This window comes from Salmo salar, chromosome ssa05 (genome assembly GCF_905237065.1).
Source record: "Salmo salar chromosome ssa05, Ssal_v3.1, whole genome shotgun sequence".
Classification (NCBI taxonomy): Eukaryota; Metazoa; Chordata; class Actinopteri; order Salmoniformes; family Salmonidae; genus Salmo; species Salmo salar.
In genome coordinates, this window is record NC_059446.1 from 6,799,770 (window position 1) to 6,821,619 (window position 21,850).

Genomic DNA, 21,850 nt, shown 5'->3' on the forward strand with positions numbered 1-21,850 from the left:
GTCCAGTCCTGGGACCTGTTCTCACTGCAGGGGCTGGGATGTCCAGTCCTGGGACCTGTTCTCACTGCAGGGGCAGGGATGTCCAGTCCTGGGACCTGTTCTCACTGCAGGGGCAGGGATGTCCAGTCCTGGGACATGTTCTCACTGCAGGGGCTGGGATGTCCAGTCCTGGGACCTGTTCTCACTGCAGGGGCAGGGATGTCCAGTCCTGGGACCTGTTCTCACTGCAGGGGCAGGGATGTCCAGTCCACTCCGCCATGCAACAGAGGGTGTCTAAGACTCTGTGATTAGCACACTGGCCAGCTAATTTTAGCAGGGTTTGGAATTGGACTAATCAGGAATTAAGAGCCGACATCCACTCTAAATCCCCTTCTTTACACATTCACAGGGGATACTTTCAGGATGGAAAAAAGGCAATTGTCTGTGGCCTTCCGATTATCCCCTAGAAAAGCCTCTAATCTGGCTGAAAGTACTTAAGGAGTCAAACAGCAAAATAAACTAGATTGATTATCATCCATCCATTGGTCTGGTCTGTTTTCATACTCCACCACAGTAGATGGATGAGGGAGGAGGAGGAAGTTGTGAGGAGGAGGAGGAGGAAGATGAGGAAGATGAGGAAGAGGTGGTGGAAGTTGTGAGGAGGAGAAGGAGGAGGAGGAAGATGAGGAAGAGGTGGTGGAAGTTGTGAGGAGGAGAAGGAGGAGGAGGAAGATGAGGAAGATGTGGTGGAAGTTGTGAGGAGGAGAAGGAGTAGGAGGAAGATGAGGAAGAGGTGGTGGAAGTTATGAGGAGGAGGTGGAGAAGGAGGAGGAGGAAGATGTCAGAAGGGAGAGGAGGAAGATGTAATGAGGAGGAGGTGGAAGGGGATGAAGAGGAGGTGGAAGTTGTAAGGAGAAGGAGGAGGAGGAGGAGAGATGGGGGAGGTTGTCAGGTGGAAGAAAAGGAGGAGGAGGAGGTGGAGGAGGAGGAGAGATGGGGAGGTTGTCAGGTGGAAGAGGAGGAGGTGGAGGAGAGATGGGGAGGTTGTCAGGTGGAAGAGGAGGAGGAGGAGGAGGTGGAGGAGGAGAGATGGGGAGGTTGTCAGGTGGAAGAGGAGGAGGAGGTGGAGGAGAAGAGATGGGGAGGTTGTCAGGTGGAAGAGGAGGAGGAAGAGGAAGAGGAGGAGGAGAGATGGGGGAGGTTGTCAGGTGGAAGAGGAGGAGGAGGTGGAGAGATGGGGGAGGTTGTCAGGTGGTGGAGGAGAAAGAGGAGGAGGAGAAATGGGGGAGGTTGTCAGGAGGAGGAGGAGGTGGAGGAGGAGAGATGGGGAGGTTGTCAGGTGGAAGAGGAGGAGGAGGAGGAGGAGGTGGAGGAGGAGAGATGGGGAGGTTGTCAGGTGGAAGAGGAGGAGGAGGAGGAGGAGAGATGGGGAGGTTGTCAGGTGGTGGAGGAGGAGGAGGTGGAGGAGGAGAGATGGGGGAGGTTGTCAGGTGGAAGAGGAGGAGGTGGTTTCGCCAGCTGGCCTGGCCCCTCCTAACCACCATCTGCTTTAACAAATGTTAAGGCTGGACTAAATACCCCTGAGTCCTAACCAGATTATCAGATATTCTAAAAAGGGGACTTGCCTCTTATCGTCTCCAAATCTCTTTTACAAAAGTAAATCAAGACTTGCTGTAGGGGATTACCAGGATTAGGGGCGACCACAGACAAGGTTCTCAGCTCTGTGTCTTAAAGTCGCTGCCCTTCAGCCTGTCTCCCTTCTGTTTACTAGAATCTAAAGACATGCAAAGCCTTTCATTCAGTGCATCCAGCTGGCCCATTGTTTCCTCTGCCCTTGAGTGTCACTCTACTGTAAATTATCTTGCAGGGAGGCTGGTTAGGGAAGAAACTTCAATTTTTTTATTCAGATGGTGAAATCAAAGGTAACATTTACAATAATGAGTTAATGAGTCTTATCTGCAGCACTCTATAACGTGTCTATATTAGGTCAGCCTTGGTTCCAACACATTAGAGGTGATCTTTAAAAGCCTTGTCCGCACATGGTGGTGGGACCCCAAGCATTTTAGCAAAGACACTACATTGCAGTCCAGATATACACTGAGTGGACAAAACATTAGGAACACCTTCCTAATATTGAGTTGCACCCCCTTTAACCCTCAGAATAGTCTCAATTCATCGGGACATGGACTCACAGGGATGCTGGCACACAGTTCTGTAAAGTTGGCTGGATTTCCTTTGGTTGGTGGACCATTCTTGATACACACAGTAAAACCAGCAGGTACTACCACCATACCCAGTTCAAAGGCACTTCAATATTTTGTCTTGCCCATTCACCCTCTAAATGGCACACATACACAATCCACGTCTCAATTGTCTCGAGGCTTAAACATCCGTCTTTAACCTGTCTCCTCTCCTCCACTCTACACGGATTGAAGTGGATTTAACTAGTGACATCAATAAGGGATCATAGCTTTCACCTGGATTCACCTGTTCAGTCTATACCATGGAAAGAGCAAGTGTTCCTAACGTTTTGTGCAGTCAGTGTATATGAAACATTAGTATGTGGTGTCGAGCACCCAACCGTCATGGAATATTAAACAATGCCTCGGAGGAGAGGATTTCCTGGTTAGAGACTCAACCCACTGTCTGCGTGATAGATTGCTGACAGATTTCCCAGTGTACACCACTTCAAAGAGGATAAAATGAGGCATGAATTTCAATACAAACAACCCTGAGCTGCTCTTGCTCTGCCTCTGCATTGGCGTTCACAGATGGCGGCTGATTTCAGACGTAGTAGCCTAGAGTACCAGACAGTATTTTCCACAAGACAACAACAACAACAACAAAAAACATTGTCCAGAGTACACAAAAAAAAAAACCTCTCTAAATAAAATGTTGTATTCCTCTTTCCTCTTTACTATTATCATGTATGTCCAATACAGTTCCCTATCAAAGATTACGTTCATCCTCATGCTTAATGCATTTAAAGCAGAACATGGTTCCCAGTTTTCAAAGGAAAATCTTGTAATTCTTGTTTATCCGTATGACAACCTGAAACGACAAAACATGGAGGAAAAAAGCAATCTAGGACTGACAATTCAGACTAAACCTTACAGCACCTAGGATGAGGTTACAGTGCACTGCGTTCTAGGCTTGCAGTTATTAAGTCATTCCCGAAATGACACAAGATACAAATGTGTACCGAGAACACGATGTAGTTATCTTTGAGATAATTACATCAGAGGTAAAGGAATAACCGTAGCGTTTCTACAATCCTCCACCAAAACAAACCCCATCTCATTATTATATGAGTCCAGTATACCCGGGATAGTCTATATTTAAGCAACAAGGTACGAGGGGGTGTGGTATATGGCCAATATACCACGGCTAAGGGCTGTTCTTACACACGACGCATGGCAGAGTGCCTGGACACAGCCCTTAGCCGTGGTATATTGGCCATACCACAAACCCCAGAGGGGCTTTACTGCTGGTTACCAACGTAACTAGAACAGTAAAAGCGAATGTTTTGTCATATCCGTGGTATACGGTCTGATATACAACAGCTTTCAGCCAATCAGCATTCAGGGCTGGAACCACCCAGTTTCTAATTCTTCTTTAGATAATGGTTAAACATGGAACAAACCGTGCTGCTCAGATTCCTAGCCGTTGTAACACCTCATTTCCTCAACAGATTTGTTTTTAATGAAAACAACAATCTCGACTGTAGAGCCACTCCACATCTTAGAGAGGGAGAGAGAGGGAACACACTCCTCTCTGTCTTCGCCACTGATTTGATTGTTGTACACACACAAAGGTAAGAAGGCTGCAGCAATGGGGATGATTGAATTATTCAGTTTGGCAGAGATTTGGCAGCAATTGTGTGGAGTGCCTTGAGTAGGGAGAAACACAGACAGAAAGGAAGGGAAGAGATTGCGAGTAGAGAGAAAGCGAGCTAGAGAGAAAGACAGAGACAGAGAGAGAGAGAAAGAAAGAGAGAGAGAGAGGGAGAGAAAGAAAGAAAGAGAAAGAGAGCTAGAGAGAGAGACAGAGACAGAGAGAGAGAGAGAGAGAAAGAAAGAGAGAGAGAGGGAGAGAAAGAGAGCTAGAGAGAGAGACAGCGAGAGAGAAAGAAAGAGGGAGAGAGAGAGGGAGAGACAGAGAGAGAGAGAGAGAGAGAGAGAGAGGGAGAGAAAGAGGGAGAGAAAGAGAGCTAGAGAGAGAGACAGCGAGAGAGAAAGAAAGAGGGAGAGAGAGAGGGAGAGAGAGAGACAGAGAGAGAGAGAAAGAGAGAGAGAGGGAGAGAAAGAGAGCTAGAGAGACAGCGAGAGAGAAAGAAAGAGGGAGAGAGAGAGGGAGAGAGAGAGAGACAGAGAGAGAGGGAGCATCCTCTAGTTTCCTGCTCCATTAGACAGCCCCATGCGTAGCCCAGTACCGACCATCACCAGTGATGCAGCTATATAGCCTGAGCACATCATTCTCCAGATCACAGTTACCACTCTGCTCATTTCCTCTATGCTCCTGACACATAGTACAATGAAAGCTTTATGAGTACAACTAAAAAACTGAAAGAGATTTACATTTGAAGTCGGAAGTTGACATACACTTAGGTTGGAGTCATTAAAACTAATTTTTCAACCACTCCACAAATTTCTTGTTAACAAACTATAGTCTTGGCAAGTTGGTTAGGACATCTACTTTGTGCATGACACAAGTAATTTTTCCAACAATTGTTTACAGACAGATTATTTCACTTATAATTCACTGTATCACAAATCCAGTGGGTCAGACGTTCACATACACTAAGTTGACTGTGCCTTTAAACAGCTTGGAAAATTCCAGAAAATGATGTCATGGCTTTAGAAGCTTCTGATAGGCTAATTGACATAATTTGACTCAATTGGAGGTTTACCTGTGGATGTATTTCAAGGCCTACCTTCAAACTCAGTGCCTCTTTGCTTGACATCATGGGAAAATCTAAATAAATCAAAAGATATCCACAGTAAAATATATCCACAGTAAAACGAGTCCTATATCGACCTGAAAGGCCACTCAGCAAGGAAGAAGCCACTGCTCCAAAAACGCCATAAAAAATTATGTGGATATATTGAAGCAACATCTCAAGGCATCAGTCAGGAAGTTAAAGCTTGGCCGCAAATGGGTAGTAGATGGACAATGACCCCAAGCATACTTCCAAAGTTGTGGCAAAATGGCTTAAGGACAACAAAGTCAAGGTATTGGGGTGGCCATCACAAAGCCCTGACCTCAAACCTATATAACATTTGTGGGCAGAACTGAAAAACTGTGTGCGAGCAAGGAGGCCTACAAACCTGACTCAGTTACACCAGCTCTGTCAGGAGGAATGGGACAAAATTTACCCAATTTATTGTGGGAAGCTTGTGGAAGGCTACCTGAAACGTTTGATCCGAGTTAAACAATTTAAAGGCAATGCTATCAAATACTAATTGAGTGTATGTAAACTTCTGACCCACTGGGAATGTGATGAAAGAAATAAAAGCTGAAATAAATCATTCTCTCTACTATCATTCTGACATTTCACATTCTTAAAATAAAGTGGGGATCCTAACTGACCTAAAACAGGGAATTTTAACTAGGATTAAATGTCAGGAATTGTAAAAAACTGAGTTTAAATGTATTTGGCTAAGGTGTATGTAAACTTCGGACTTCAACTATACATCCATTACATCCAACTGACTCCGTGTTGATGAAAAGCTGAGAAAAATGAGAAATCCAAAATAATTATTTACAAGTGTAATTGGGTTGAAAACCCTTTAAAATCGAGGAAATCTTGAAACTGAGCCCTGGCTGGTCTGCAAACTATCCCTAGGCAAATGGAACATGACAGACAACATGATCTTATGGAAGCTTGTAAATCAATGCTAATGTGAAGAAATATTGGTTTTCTGTATTGATAGCAGCATCTCACTAATGTAGTACTGATTTATGCAGGAATATGGTAGTATAGCGTTACAGATATCAGAGGGGGCGATTGACCAAGCTAGTCTGATTGCAGACATTAGCGTTTTTGAAGGTTGTATGGACTAATCATGTCATCTTTCACTGGCCCCTCGATTATGACAAACACAACAGTATATGATCAATTAGAGTGTATTTTTGGCAGATCTATCTCTGCTTGATTAAGCAGTAGGAGTAATATCAGATTGTACAAGAGAACATACACTCACTGTATCACATTTAATTCACAATTAACATTGTAGAAACATATAGAGTATTTGTTCACGTCCAAGTAGGGCTTAGCTATATCCTCGTAGAATTATCATGTATATATGTGTGTGTGTGTGTGTGTGTCTGTGTGTGTGTTTGTGCTCGTGCATGTGTGTGTATATGCATGTGTGTGTGCGTGTGGACAAGTCAGTGCATTATGTGTAATCCAACTTACAATATATGTCCAGCTTCCTGGGCTGTTAGATGAAATCTTACACGAGGCCAGGTGCTCAGGATTCATGTTACAGCCTGTCAGTGACAGGCTGTAACACAACCAGCAGACAACCTTAAAGTCATTTTTACAAGATGATAAAAATCACTGAGAATGTTCTCAAAAGGCATCTGACTGGAATCACAAACACTTTTTTTAGAAAGAATCTAGAATCCAAATTGTATATTTCTTTTCATCAACTGGATAAGTCTGCAATCAAAAAATGGTCTGTAAAAGCTCTTCCCTCTCTGTTGCTTTACATACAGTGACGCGTGAAATAAATAACGAATCCAGACATAATACTTCATCTTTCATACCCAAAATGTAAAAGACATTCATTAAAAAAAAATCCAACTCATACGGGCTTCCTCACGTTTTTTACTTCCTGTCGTTAATTTAGAGCATACTGCTAATGATAATGAGGATGTCTGACTGTTTTCGCCCCATTCCTGTTGTTATATTTAGATTGATTCTTTTCTATTACTTTTCCCTATTACCCAACCTAATTCAAGTCTGCAAACTTTAATATGAAAGTCTAAAAGGGTAAATGGTTACTTTTTTATGTTTTACTTTATTTATTTCTCAATACCTTAAAGTATAACTGACAGCATTGTTTGCCTTGTTTTCACAAAAGTCCTGTTTGCATATTTTCCATCATGACTTCTGATTAAAACTGTTCCCGAATGAGAGATGGATATCTAAACTGTTTAATCATTTCTTCCCGCTAGTCGAGTTATGTTGTTGCAAGAATAATTGGACACACAATTATTATTGTGTGTCCAACTAACCATTCCAGCAACACAGAAGTTGTGAAGGGCATTGGCCGTCGTTGACCTAGACAGTACAATGTAGAATAACAAAACAGAAAATGTACTAATCATCGTATAGATGATCTCAAGGTTGTTTTTTATTCTTAATGGGATTCTGTTATAAGTAGAGGAAATTAAGGAAAGATGGACAGTCAGTATATTATAATGAAGGTAAGAAGGACAGACAGTGTAATATAATGAAGGTAAGAAGGACAGACAGTATAATATAATGAAGGTAAGAAGGACAGAAAGACAGACAGTATAATATAATGAAGGAAAGAAGGACAGAAAGACAGACAGTATAATATAATGAAGGAACGATGGACAGACAGTATAATATAATGAAGCAAAGAAGGACAGACAGTATAATATAATGAGGGAAAGACAGACAGTATAATATAATGAGGGAAGGACAGACAGTATAATATAATGAAGGGAAGGACAGACAGTATAATATAATGAAGGAAAGACAGACAGTATAATATCATGAAGGAAAGACAGACAGACAGTATAATATAATGAAGGAAGGACAGACAGTATAATATCATGAAGGAAAGAAGGACAGACAGTATATTATAATGAAGGAACAACAGACAGTATAATATAATGAAGGAAGGACAGACAGTATAATATAATGAAGGAAAGACAGACAGACAGTATAATATAATGAAGGGAAGGACAGACAGTATAATATAATGAAGGAAGGACAGACAGTATAATATAATGAAGGAAGGACAGACAGTATATTATAATGAAGGAAAGAAGGACAGACAGTATAATATAATGAAGGAAGGACAGACAGTATAATATAATGAAGGAAAGAAGGACAGACAGTATAATATAATGAAGGAAGGACAGACAGTATAATATAATGAAGGAAGGACAGACAGTATAATATAATGAAGGAAGGACAGACAGTATAATATAATGAAGGAAGGACAGACAGTATAATATAATGAAGGAAGGACAGACAGTATAATATAATGAAGGAAAGAAAGACAGACAGTATAATATAATGAAGGAAGGACAGACAGTATAATATAATGAAGGAAAGAAGGACAGACAGTATAATATAATGAAGGAAGGACAGACAGTATAATATAATGAAGGAAGGACAGACAGTATAATATAATGAAGGAAAGAAGGACAGACAGTATAATATAATGAAGGAAAGACAGACAGTATAATATAATGAAGGAAAGAAAGACAGACAGTATAATATAATGAGGGAAAGACAGACAGTATAATATAATGAAGGAAAGAAGGACAGACAGTATAATATAATGAAGGAAAGACAGACAGTATAATATAATGAAGGAAGGACAGACAGTATAATATAATGAAGGAAAGAAGGACAGACAGTATAATATAATGAAGGAAAGAAGGACAGACAGTATAATATAATGCAATGAGAAGGTCGAATGTCCTGATTAATAAGAAGAGTCATGGGAAATGTGCAATACAATGCAAAAAGACTTTAATAAATTCCAGAAGCTCACACATACATAAACAAAACATTTATATACAGTTTTTCTTCACATAATTGGCAAATCAAAGTTAATTACAAAGAGTATGTAAGGAGCATATTGTACTTCACATTGAATAAAAGTGAGGTTGGTATTTCATCGTCATCTGTCTCCCGTACGACAGAAGCTGTCTTGTCTCATGTATTCATGTATGTTTTTTTCTCTTTTCTCACAAAGATCGGGTACATCTAATGATGATTGCAGTGCTAAGATGCTCTGTATAGTTCACACTGTGGTTCTACTCAGTAGTGTTACATTTGATACCATAATTTCATCGTGGTACCTTCTCCAGAAACGATTTGGATCATTAGGAAGGTATCGTATATGTGACATACATACTGTGCATACAGCCTCGTCTACCAAAGCAGTCTCTTTATGAGACAACCCATTAAACATCATGACTATTAACAACAGTGGTAACCCCAACAAGCTGTTTATTAGTGTAGTATTGAAGATAGTAATTAAGATCAGGACATAACAATGATGAATGACTCCAAGTGTTTACACAATGCAGTAGAGGCATATATTTGTGTGGATACCAAACCAGAAGCAAAAGATTCTTCTCTCTTCCTAATGTCACCTTATTGCTGTTAATAAATTGAAGCCTGCTGAATGCTGCTTGCGCTACATCTACCCGTGTTGGTGTTCAATGTTTATCGCTCCTAATTTCAATTGAATAAATAATGCATCAATATAAATTAGTGCACAAAAAAACAAGTTTGCATTATTTGTTTTGCTTTAGACCAACCAAGTGGTATCAACGAACTGCCTGAGTTTTACCATTTGGAATAATCATTTTAAATTTGTAACAACATATCTCACAGGTTAGATCGGCTGTGACTTGCGGAGCTGTCTCGCTGACTCCAATACACTAAGGTTAAACCATGGTGCTCTACTATGAAGCTGTCTAACTGACTCTAACTGATGGGGCGGCAGGTAACCTACTGGTTAGAGCGTTGGACTAGTAACCGATAGGTTTGCAAGATCGAATCCCCAAGCTGACAATCTGTCGTTCTGCTCCTGAACAAGGCAGTTAACCTACTGTTCCTAGGCTGTCATTGTAAATAAGAATTTGTTCTTAACTGACTTGCCTAGTTAAAAAAAAGGTGGTGCTCTGCTGTCTAACTGACTCCAGAACACTAAGGTTAAACCATGGTCCTCTTTTATGAACAAAGCCTTTCGGTCCCTTGTGATTGTGGCTCAAAGTAGTAAACTCCTCTCTATTATGAGGTACAATTCCCTACTGTCCTACGGTGACAATCAGTAGACAATGTGGTGTCCCAGTCCAGTGGGCCATGCACTAGCCACACTCTTCACTACTAACACCAGCTGTAGTATTCCAGTCCAGTGGGCCATGCATATTAACACTAGCCACGCTCTTCACTACTAACACTAACTGTGGCACTGTAAGTGTATGGGACGATACGAGGCGATCATTGACATAAAGGTACATGGTGACATGGGCAGAACAGTCACATAGTAGACCTATTTGCTGTAGGCCCATTAACATTAGGCCAAGACTGCAGCATCATACATTGCCAGTCACTATATCCATTAGCCCAAAAAATAGCGAATTCAATGGATTCAAAAGCAAGTGAAATAAAACAGCCTCCTGGCACACTCTTAGAAACAAAGGTGCTATCTAGTACATTAAAGGGTTCTTCAGCTGTCCCCATAGGAGAACCCTTTGCAGAACCCTTTTTGGTTCCAGGTAGAACCCTTTTGAGTTCCATGTAGGACCCTTTCCATAGAGGGTTCTACATGGAATCCAGAAGAGTTCTAACTGGAACCAAGAAAGGTTCTCCTATGGGAACAGCCAAAGAACCCCTACGGAACCCTTATTTCTAAGAGTGTAGGTCAAACTTTACTCAAACAGAATCAATAAATATAAACATAGTCAACTCTGTGATAAATATACATACATATAAACATACTTTACAGAATACAGTACAGAATAACTATTCATTGTTTTTACAGGGCGGTGGTTCATAACGTGTCATCATCTAGGAGATAGATACGAGATAAGTGATGGTATAGGGTTTCTGTAAAGTATTTCAAACCTCCTACAGGATTCACAAGTAGAGCTTTGTCAAGTTTCAGGCAGGCAACAACGTGTCTTCATTTCGGTGAAAATTATTCAAGTAATACTTTTTTTTTTTTCGCCCACAAAAAAAACAAAAAACAAATGAACATATTCCTTTTTTTGTTGGTTGGTGTTTTGAGGCTGTAGAGACTGTATAGTATGAGATTCACCTCTTCATCTGTGCCTTCCTCTCCCTCTCTCTCTCTCCCTCTCTAGGTACTGGCAGCTAGAGATTGATTTTTATCCTGTGGCAGCGAGTTGTACCTGAGCCACAGAGTGTGTCATAGAGTGGTGGTTTCAGTACCGTCTCCTGTAATATAGAGAGACAGACAGATATAGGGAGATTGAAGTTACAATATAATCCAGCTCTTAGAAATCTAATGTGTAGTAGCTGTTATTAAACTCTATTACACTCGAACAGTGAATACAAAAAAAAATCTCTAGATCATTTTGTATTCAATTAAAAAAAATGTAAAAAAGCATTCTTCAAGACACACCTGACAATCAGGTATAATTTTGCCAGATGAAGTCCTTGAAGAATACTACATGTGAGCATAAGCTTGTGCATTTTACTGTGATTATTAGAGCATGCAATTCTCTTCAACTGATTTAGCTCCAAATGTGTAATTACATCCACCACCCTACTGCAACACTTCGTTTAACCCTGAAAAAAAGCATTTTGTCTCGTACTTTAGTCCTGACTCTGGCACCCTACAGTAGGTCCTCTGATACGTACACGTCTGACATTCACAAGGTCTGCCCCAAAACTGGATGATCATGTTGAATCTGATCTTGTGCTGCTGCTTACATTAGGCCTACCTACAGTATGCATTTTGATTATAGAAGCATTGACTTTTGCGCGGGGAAAAAAAACAAAACTGTTGGTTGTGAAATTTCATGTGAAATCATGTGATTTTTCTATATGTGAAATCATGTGATTTTCTGTAAGGGTAGCTATAACACTTAGCTAGAGTGATTGTTTTAGGAATATATTGTAAATTACAACAACAACATAATCACGTCTGCAATCCTTTCAGATGTTCATGTTCTGAGATCATAAGTTAAATGGTAATATCTGTGTACAGTATGTTAAGTATGAGTATGTTAATAGGACCTGCTAGCTAAGAAAATACACAAATCACAGGAGGTTGGGTCTGACATCAACAACTGACCTGGTATGCACTATGGCCCTGTGGAATATGGGACAAACAAAAGAGCATATTGGCCTTTTTGCTGTTGCATATTCATACCCGTGTCTGAGATCACTCAGCCAGCCAGGGAGGTTGCTCACTTGATCTGCCACAACTAAAGCACAGATGGAGACAGAGGTTTTCCACACGTCACTGGGAGGGATTGACCTCTAAAACTACCGGCTGAGAACAGGGAGATAGACAGAGATAAAAGAAAAGAAAGGCAGATATGAGGGAGGGAATAAAAGAGAAGGGAAGCTAGGGAGAGAGGAAAAGAGGCTATGGTGCACTGAGCAGCATTGGATCCTACCTAACAGAGCTCTTAGGATATTAAGATACCATATGGTGCCATAAATATGTAGTCTCTGAAGTATTTTTGACAAGCTTTCCTCTTTAGCGCCTACATCCATGTGACCTTCATCTGTAAATCTCCTCTGTCTCCTATTAGGATTCAATGATCGTTTGCTGTTATATCCTTTATCCTCTAACTGCTTTAGGTAAGAGGTCAATAGAAGAGGCACGCAAAAGGAACTAAATCACTGTCTTTCACTTTCATGAACAAATAAAAACATCACAATCTGCTTTATCCTGTATTTTGGACTTTTTGTATTACAGGTTTATGCTCAGGGAGATTGAGCGGTGTCAACTTGCCATATGCTGTTTTTGTTAAGGCCATGCTGACTTGAACGGATCACAATTGTGAATTCCACACTCAACAAAACATTTTCATTTTACGAGATGAAGAAAAACATGAATGTTAATATTCTGGGGAGCATTAGAGAATTTATCTGTATCAATGTTAAAAGAGGAATCTATTGGAGCGAGAGTTTACGGACAAGTCAAAACTAGGAAGTTGTAGCCAGTATTGTCAGTCATTGGCTGTCAGAGGTCCAATAATATTAAAGACCTAGTGACAGGCAAGGATATTTATGTATACCTGATATAATCTTAACAATCCTAAAGGACATTGGCTTTTTTTCCTCTTTTATCTATTATCCTCTCCCGAAACCTAATTACAGAGATTTTAATCATATTGTATTATGAGTGATTAACCCTTTTATTCATTTAATTAACCTTTTGAGCTCTAGATTCTCACCAGACCCTGTTTTACTTCACGTATAGGCTTTGAATAAGCACACTTAGCTGTCACATCTAATGCCAACAGGGAGGCCCCTACTTTTCAAACGCTCCAGGTGACAGGAGATTAGAAATGGAGATAATAGATATACCATCAACCTGACATCTCTAAGGTGGTGCTGGTCTTTCAGTTTGAACAACGCTGTCCCACTTTACACCAAAAGCATGTGTTTGACAGAATCTGACCAAATATTATGACCAATAATTACCCCAATAAGATACAGAAAGTGATTAAACTCGCAATGCCTGACTAATAATTACCCCCATAAGAAACAAATAATGATTCGATTCAACTCGCAAAGCTTTTTTCCGATTAGCGAGCCCTGAAATACACAAGATAGAATATAGTGATGGAACGGCTGATACGGCACATTACAGGGACGGAGGAGAACGTTGACTTAGTCATCAATCCATTCATATTCAGATTAGCTTAAAGGAGAAATATTTCTCACTGACGAACAACATCAGTGACATGGAATATTTGAAATACACCATTAATGTCGCTCCCCCAAAACACAAAAGAATACATCAGAATTGTAAAACATTGGTTAAATATTTGTGCATATTTAAAGGGATAATTCAAGGCAGGGCATAACCAGTATGAGTGCAAAGCCATTCTGACAACTTGACAGGGAGCATTACAAACCCAAGTGAATTATATGTTCCTTAGTACGCTGTACTGGCTACGCAAGTAGGCTTACGTATAATGTCCCATGGCAGTGTTGCTTTTAAATGGGTTTTAAAAAAAGGTGGGTGGGGAAAATGAATATCTGCACTGTGTGGGTGTCTCTTCAAATGTCTACGTACGTAACGCAGCAGTGGATAGTGGTCCTGTGGGGTAGAGCATGGTGCTTGTAATGGCGAGGTTGTGGGTTTGATTACCACATGGGGAACAGTACAGAAAAAAAGTCTAAAAACGTATGCACTCACAACTGTAAAATGTTCTAGTTAAGAGTTTCTGTTAAATGACTAAAATGTTAAATGATAGAAAATGCATTTGTAAGAACTATGCTACAAGGTATTTGAAAGGATTGTCACAATGAAATCAATAAAAAAAACTCTCAAGATAGACAAGTACAAAATTCCAAACATTTTACACTTTATCAAATAAAATATTTTAAAGACGTATGATGAAACTACACCAGAATGTGTTATTTTAGATGAGAGCAATAATCATGACAAAAAGTATATATATCAAACAGTAAAAGAAAAAACATTAAAAACTACAAACTAATTCCAGGACAATACTATTGTATTGGGCATCTATAATGCAAATGTATTTTACTTTACAAACTCCCTTGCAGCTGGTGATTCTCCGATCCATCTGTTCACAGACGACACCATTTTGTATACTTCTGGCCCTTTGGACACTGTGTTAACTAACCTCCAGACGAGCTTCAATGCCATACAACTCTCCTTCCGTGGCCTCCAACTGCTCTTAAATGCAAGTAAAACTAAATGCATGCTCTTCAACCGATCGCTGCCCGCACCTGCCCGCCCATCCAGCATCACTACTCTGGACGGTTCTGACTTAGAATATGTGGACAACTACAAATACCTAGATGTCTGGTTAGACTGTAAACTCTCCTTCCAGACTCACATCAAACATCTCCAATCCAAAATTAAATCTAGAATCGGCTTCCTATTTCGCAAAAAAGCATCCTTCACTCATGCTGCCAAACATACCCTCGTAAAACTGACCATCCTACCGATCCTCGACTTCGGTGATGTCATCTACAAAATAGCCTCCAACACTCTACTCAAAAAATTGGATGCAGTCTATCACAGTGCCATCCGTTTTGTCACCAAAGCCCCATATACTACCCACCACTGCGACCTGTACGCTCTCGTTGGCTGGCCCTCGCTTCATACTCGTCACCAAACCCACTGGCTCCAGGTCATCTACAAGTCTTTGCTAGGCAAAGCCCCGCCTTATCTCAGCTCACTGGTCACCATAGCAGCACCCACCCGTAGCACGCGCTCCAGCAGGTATATCTCACTGGTCACCCCCAAAGCCAATTCCTCCTTTGGATGTTTTTCATTCCAGTTTTCTGCTGCCAATGACTGGAACGAACTGCAAAAATCTCTGAAGCTGGAGACTCATATCTCCCTCACTAGCTTTAAGCACCAGCTGTCAGAGCAGCTCACAGATCACTGCACCTGTACATAACCCATCTGTAAATAGCCCATCCAACTACCTCATCCTCATACTGTATTTATTTCTTTGTCTTGCGCCTTTGCACCCCAGTATCTCTACTTGCACAGTCATCTTCTGCACATCTATCACTCCAGAGTTTAATTGGTATATTGTAATTACTTCCCCACCATGGCCTATTTATTGCCTTATCTCCCTTATCTTACCTCATTTGCACTCACTGTATATAGACTTTTTCTCCTGTATTATTGACTGTATGTTTGTTTATTCCATGTGTAACTTTGTGTTGTTGTATGTGTCGAACTGCTTTGCTTTATCTTGGCCAGGTCACAGTTGTAAATGAGAGTTTGTTCTCAACTAGCCTACCTGGTTAAATAAAGGTGAAATAAAATAAATAAATAAATAACTTTATGAATGAATCCCATGTTATGACCTTGTTTCCAAAATGTCTAAACTGTACAATAGTACCCTCTCCTCAGACTAAACAACAATGATGTATGATGACGTAGTTACTGTTTATATACCGCACCATAACGACAACGAACAATGAACCCTAACCTATATTAATACTGTATGTATACCACACCATAACGAATACCAACGATGAACCCCAACCTATATTAATACTGTCTCTCTACCACACCAACCACCTGCTATCTAACGACATGTATGTACTGCTTTTTACACCATTCAAAAATGCAATTAAAGATTCTAATGAATTGGTTAAATAGCTTTTACTGACACTCTCTAGCTACCGCCTCCCCCTATTGGTCCCAAGCCTCCATCTAGCTACCCACTCCTCCTATTGGTCCCAAGCCCCCATCTAGCTAGCCCCTCCTTCTATTGGTCCCAAGACTCTATCTAGCTACCTCCTCTTTCTATTGGTCCCTAGCTTCCATCTTGCTATCTCTTCCTGCTATTGGTTCCAAGCCTCTATCTTTACCTTGATCTTAGTTACCCACCATACAGTTGCACTATCAGTCTACGTCCCATAGAGCTCCGCCCCACTCTGTTCTGCTTCGCCCCACTCTGCTCTGCCCCACCCTTCTCCGTCCCACTCTGCTATGCTCCGCCCCACTCTGCTCTGCTCCACCCCCTTACCTTTGATTTACAAATATTTCCCTGGGCTGCTTTTATATTTTAGGGCACTTCGCATTTGGTACATCTCTTAGGGAATCATAAGCCTCAGACCAGACCCTAGCATTCAAATGAGCCTTGCTTTTGCCTTTTGCTTTGCTCTCTCCCTCACACTCACAAAGCCTTCAGAGCCTCCACAGTAAAGACGCCACTTAATATCTCCAGCACGCAACCAATATCTGGGATTATTTAATGAGGTTTTATTATTCTGTAGTGTAGTGGCACTCTTGGGGGATACATGTCCTACTATTTCAGTGGAAAGTGAACAGCTGATTAAACCCAACGTTTATCTGTTAAACTGATGACTGTCAAATCAAAGACTCTATGTTTGGTTTTCTCTGTCTGTCAGACATGCTAGTTTTTTTTCAGGTGTGTCAATCAAAAAAGCTTAGCGCTGCTTTAATCCATTGGTCCTCAGCAAATACAGCTGTGCAGAGTTCAATTAGTAGCGTGGCCGACTTGATTCTCCCTCAAGCATGCTATTACTCTGCCACCAGCCTTTCTCACTTAAGATTCTCATTTAACACTGGTTCCCACCATTCCACTGCCTCCATTATACTTTTAAGTGGAACATTAACCCAAATAAGGTTAAAGTTTTTTTAGACATATGGTACAAGATAGCAGAGGGAGGTATAATCTGTCTTCGTTTTTTTCCTCTTTCTGGGAAGTAAAGATAGATTTCATTTGGTTGAACTTTCTTGGCCAGACTTCAGTTCTCTACTTCCTCTCTGAGGTATTCTTCCTCAATATTCAATGCTGATGACATTAATGCACATGTGACTTTTTGTGTGGTTCATTCTCCCGGCTCCCTCCCGCTGCCACCCATCACCCTCCATCTTATCAACAAAGGGACAGTGGTACGGGGAGTGGGAGTGGAAACAGTAGGTGGCTTTAGAAAATAAGTTATGAATTACCTGTCTGGTGTGGATTTGCCCAGAAGTCTTGAATCCCCCCTGACAGCTGCACTCTGAGACCGAGTACGGGTCTGAGCTGGTGGAGGAGCACTTGGAGTGCGAGTCACAGCCCACCACAAACGTGTTGTCTAGCGGGAGCTCCTGAATCACGTGGTGTTTATTTGGCGCCATCGGGGTCTCTGGTTTGATTTGGAAGGTTGGCTGGGGGGAGGCAGACTTGTAATGCTTGGCTAAGTCTGGACTGTCAGGTTTGAAGGTGGTCGGCGTAGTGGCCCAGTTGTATTTCCCCATGGTCTGCTCATCTAGCTCCACAGGCAGGTCCAGGGTTCCATTAATGTGTTCCTGGCTGGGATCATCAGGCTTGGATTCTTCTATGCTGACAAAGTTCAAGAGGAGGCTCTTAGGGGATCTCTTCTTTTTCTTCTTTTTCTTCTTGATTTGACGGTTCTCCTGGTTGGGCGACACCCACTCGCCGCTCTGCTTGCCCTTCTGCACCACTTTGTGCCTGGGCGTCTGACGACAGCGCACTAAGGCTGTCACGAAGATGACTAAGATCACTGTCATAGTCCCAGCTATTATAGCGATGACAACAATCACGTATCCGTTGGCTTGGGATGTGACCTCACTGTCTCCCACGTTACGGTCCAATGGAGTCTCCAAGCTCTTACGTAGCTGCTCTTGAATGAATGTAGCGTTGGATACAGTCTCGTTAATAAACAGGTGAATGAGGGCGATTGCGTGTAAGGACTCTGGCTGGCCCAGGTCTTTGACTTTCACCACCAGCCTGTGTAAACCCTGATCGGCTGAGACTATCTTCTCCTGCAGAGTTATATTACCAGTTGTTTTGTCTATGGCAAACAGCCCTCTTGGTGATCCCCCAATGATGCTGTACTGCAGCTCAGCATTCATGCCAGTGTCATTGTCTATAGCGAACACCCTGGTGACCACAGACCCAGGGCTGGTGGTAGACTGGACCAGATCGTAAGAGTAGTTGGACGAGGGGATAACAAAAACGGGTCGATTGTCATTGACATCCACAACGTTTATGGTGACCTTGGCGTATGAAGTGCTGGGTGGTTGCCCTCCGTCTATAGCCTTCACCATAAAAGTGTATGAGCTCTGCTGCTCTCTATCAAACGTGAGGTTGGGTTTGATTACACCGGTCTGGGGATCAATAAGGAAATTGTCTTTCCCGTTCAGGATGGACAGTGTTATGACAGAGTTGTCACCTGCGTCAGAATCTGTGACGGTGATCAGACCCACGGTCCCGTACAGAGGCAGGTTCTCAGGCACGTAGAAGTTATACTCAGGATGGGTGAAAGCTGGGCTGTTGTCGTTGAGGTCCTGCACTATTAACCTCACTGTGACATTGCTCTGCAGCGAAGCAGACCCATTGTCCCTCGCCATGACAGTGAATGAATACTTCTCCTGCTTCTCTCTATCCAGGCGTTTGCCAACGGAGAGGATTCCTGACCGTCTATCTATGTTAAACCCATCAGGAGCGTCAGGGCCAAGAGAATAAATAATCTCTGCATTATGTCCGCTGTCTGCATCCGTGGCGCTGATCTTTATGAGCTGCGTGGACGGATCGTTGTTCTCTGGTATGGACAGCTGAATCTCAGGCTGAGGGAAGATGGGAGCGTTGTCATTCTCGTCTTTAATTTTTATTAAAACCATCGCTGAAGTGTTCAAAGGAGGCTTCCCTGAATCCGACGCTACTATCTTAATTGCATATTCCCTGGTTGTTTCGTAATCTAAGGGGGCCGCAGTCTCCAGCAGGAACTGGTCATTAAAGACTGGCTTTAACCTGAAAGGAACGTCATGATCAGTGTAACAAGTCACTTTGCCGTTCAGATCCGAGTCCTTGTCCGTCACTGTAATTAGGGCTATTTTTGTGTTGAGAGGAGCGTTCTCTGACAGTAGAACCGTACCATTTACAAGGTTCATTATATACCGAGTGTCTATGGACGGAACGTTGTCATTAATGTCCGTTACGTTGACGATAACCGTAGCTCTGGAGGGGGTGGAGCTGCCGTCGCTGGCCAGGACAATGAGTTTGTGGACCGGAGTGGCTTCTCGGTCTAAGGGCTGCTTGACAGTGATCAGCCCGGTGGTGCTGTCTATGGAAAAATGCCTCTTGGTGGATGAGGAGATCTGGTTGGAGAAGGAGAAGTGGATCTGGGCATTGGAGCCGAGGTCTGCGTCCGTGGCGTGGAGCTGGGTGACGGAGGTTCCCATGGGGGCGTTCTCAGGGATGTTCACCTCCACCTCACTGTCCTTGAAGACTGGCCGATTGTCGTTGACGTCGGAGATGGTGACCTGGAGGATGGCTGTGCTGGACTTGGGTGGCGTTCCACCGTCCTCCACCTTGATCTTCATGACGAAGGTGTCCTTCTGCTCGCGGTCCAGGCTCTGCTGGACGATCAGCTGGGGCCATCTGTCTCCCTCTGGGGTCTCGATGATGTCTAGGCCAAACTCACTTACACTCTGTATAGACAGGGAGAAGAAGAGAGATAATTTGTGATTTTCAGTCATATTTTACTGGACTACATGAAACTACTGTGCTGTCCTGTACATCCTGGAGTATGTTACTAATTGTTTAGTTATTCATCAGTGTGAGGGTCTATGCATTCATAGCCTGATTTCTGGGAATTTCACATGAACATTACTATCTTATATGACATGTCATACACTGCAATAGCCTACTAGTGGTCCTGTAAGCTGGCACTAGACTCACACAGCTGGTTTCCAGAATCAACACAAATAAGCTGTAGTTTGTTTAAGTTTCAACAGATGTTTGCTCTCGCTGCAGCAAAACACTTTGGGGGGACTTTAATTGTATTAGCAGTGGTGGAAAGAAAGCACCCAACTGCCATACTTGAGTAAAAGTAAAGATATCTTTATTTAAAATTACGAAAGTAAAAGTGAATGTCACCCAGTAAAATACAATTTGAGTAAAAGTTTAAAAGTATGTGATTTTAAATACACTTAAGTATGAAAAGTAAATGTAAAAGTATAAATAATTTCAAATTCCTTATATTATTAAGCAAACCACACGGCACGATCTTCTTGATTTTTTTTATTTTATGGATTGTCAGGGCCACACTCCAACACTCAGACATCATTAACAAGTGAAGCATTTGTGTTTAGTGAATCCACCAGTTATTAAGAGGCAGTAGGGATGACCAGGGATGTTCTCTTGATAAGTGTGTGAATTTGACAATTTTCCTGTCTTTTTTTAAGCATTCAAACTGTAACAAGTGCTTTTAGGTGTCAGGGAAAATGTATGGAGTAAAAAGTATATTATTTTATTTAGGAATGTAGTGAAGTAAAAGTAAAAGTAGTCAACAATATAAGTAGTAAACTACAGATACCCTACAAAAACGACATAAGTAGTGCATTAAAGTATTTTTACTTTAGTACTTTACACCACTGCGTATTAGAAAAACGGAAAATGTACAAAAAATATTTGCTAAATCCAGTTGGAAAATATCAATTTATTATGGAAATACTTAGGCCTATGTAAACGCTGGATGCTGACAGTGAGTTAAACAGTTATGCCCATAGGCAATTGGTGAAGGTTTAGTGCTTTTTTTTAATCTTCAATAAATCTCTTTTAAAAAAAACAAGAAACTGGCAGATGGAATGTATACATATAACAGAAGGCCAATGACACACAATGACATCAAACCATGATCAAGGTCCGTGGAATGCAATTATATTGGAGTCATATTCAATAAGTATTATAGTACAGTACTGTACGCTCACTGCCACCCTTCAGCAGATTCTTCTTGTGCTATATGCTGACCATCCATTTCAGATAACAAAGTAACACTACCCTCCTGGAAATCTCCTGGTGCTTTTTAATGAAGTACTTGTTTTAGCCGTCTGCCCTCCTCAGTGCAACTCCTCTGCTTTAAGTAACACTGTATTCCATTGTACCTTACTATCTTGCGTTTACTTTGGAATAGAGGAGACAGCTCACAAAATGTCAAGTTCATATGTGAGAGAGACAGTTGAAAGGGAAGCCATAGAGATAGCCTATTTAAATGCACTGCGAGACCACCATAGATTAAAGAGACAGAGAGACTCCACATTAAAAAGCTTTTCACCCAAGGAGTGCCAAATCAGTAGGCCACAGTGATGCCCGAGGAAAATGAAAACAAATGCATGTAATCCCCATGAGAAACTGACTCTGACTGTTCAAAGTAATTGCCTTCCCCACAAAAATGTAGCACTAATATTTATGATTACAGATCAGCTATGCGGTAAAGATCGGTCCTGGCATATTTGCCATCGTTATGATTTAGAGAGAGAGAGAGAGAGAGAGAGAGAGAGAGAGAGAGAGAGAGAGAGAGAGAGAGAGACCTAAGAACCTAAATGAGACCCATGCATTTTAAGAAACAAAGAGGGTCTTTGAAGGTCTTTCAGTCAGAAGCAGTTTCATGCAAAAACAAGAAAAACAG

At 41.6% G+C, this 21,850-nt stretch overlaps 1 protein-coding gene across 2 annotated transcripts in view; it reads right to left on the bottom strand.

The window, feature by feature from the left end:
* Positions 1-21,850, bottom strand: part of LOC106604166 (protocadherin-11 X-linked) — a 258,929-nt gene that overhangs the window by 210,603 nt on the left and 26,476 nt on the right. The window contains exons 3-4 of one of the 2 annotated variants that reach the window (XM_014198587.2): positions 17,385-19,871; positions 8,703-11,161 (exon numbers count right to left, since the gene is read on the bottom strand). In XM_014198587.2, the coding sequence (XP_014054062.1) occupies positions 11,078-11,161; positions 17,385-19,871 (2,571 nt within the window). In that variant the 3' untranslated portion in view covers positions 8,703-11,077. Of the gene's footprint in view, positions 1-8,702; positions 11,162-17,384; positions 19,872-21,850 lie in introns of those variants that run through there. The other variant, XM_014198585.2, reaches the window with a different exon arrangement.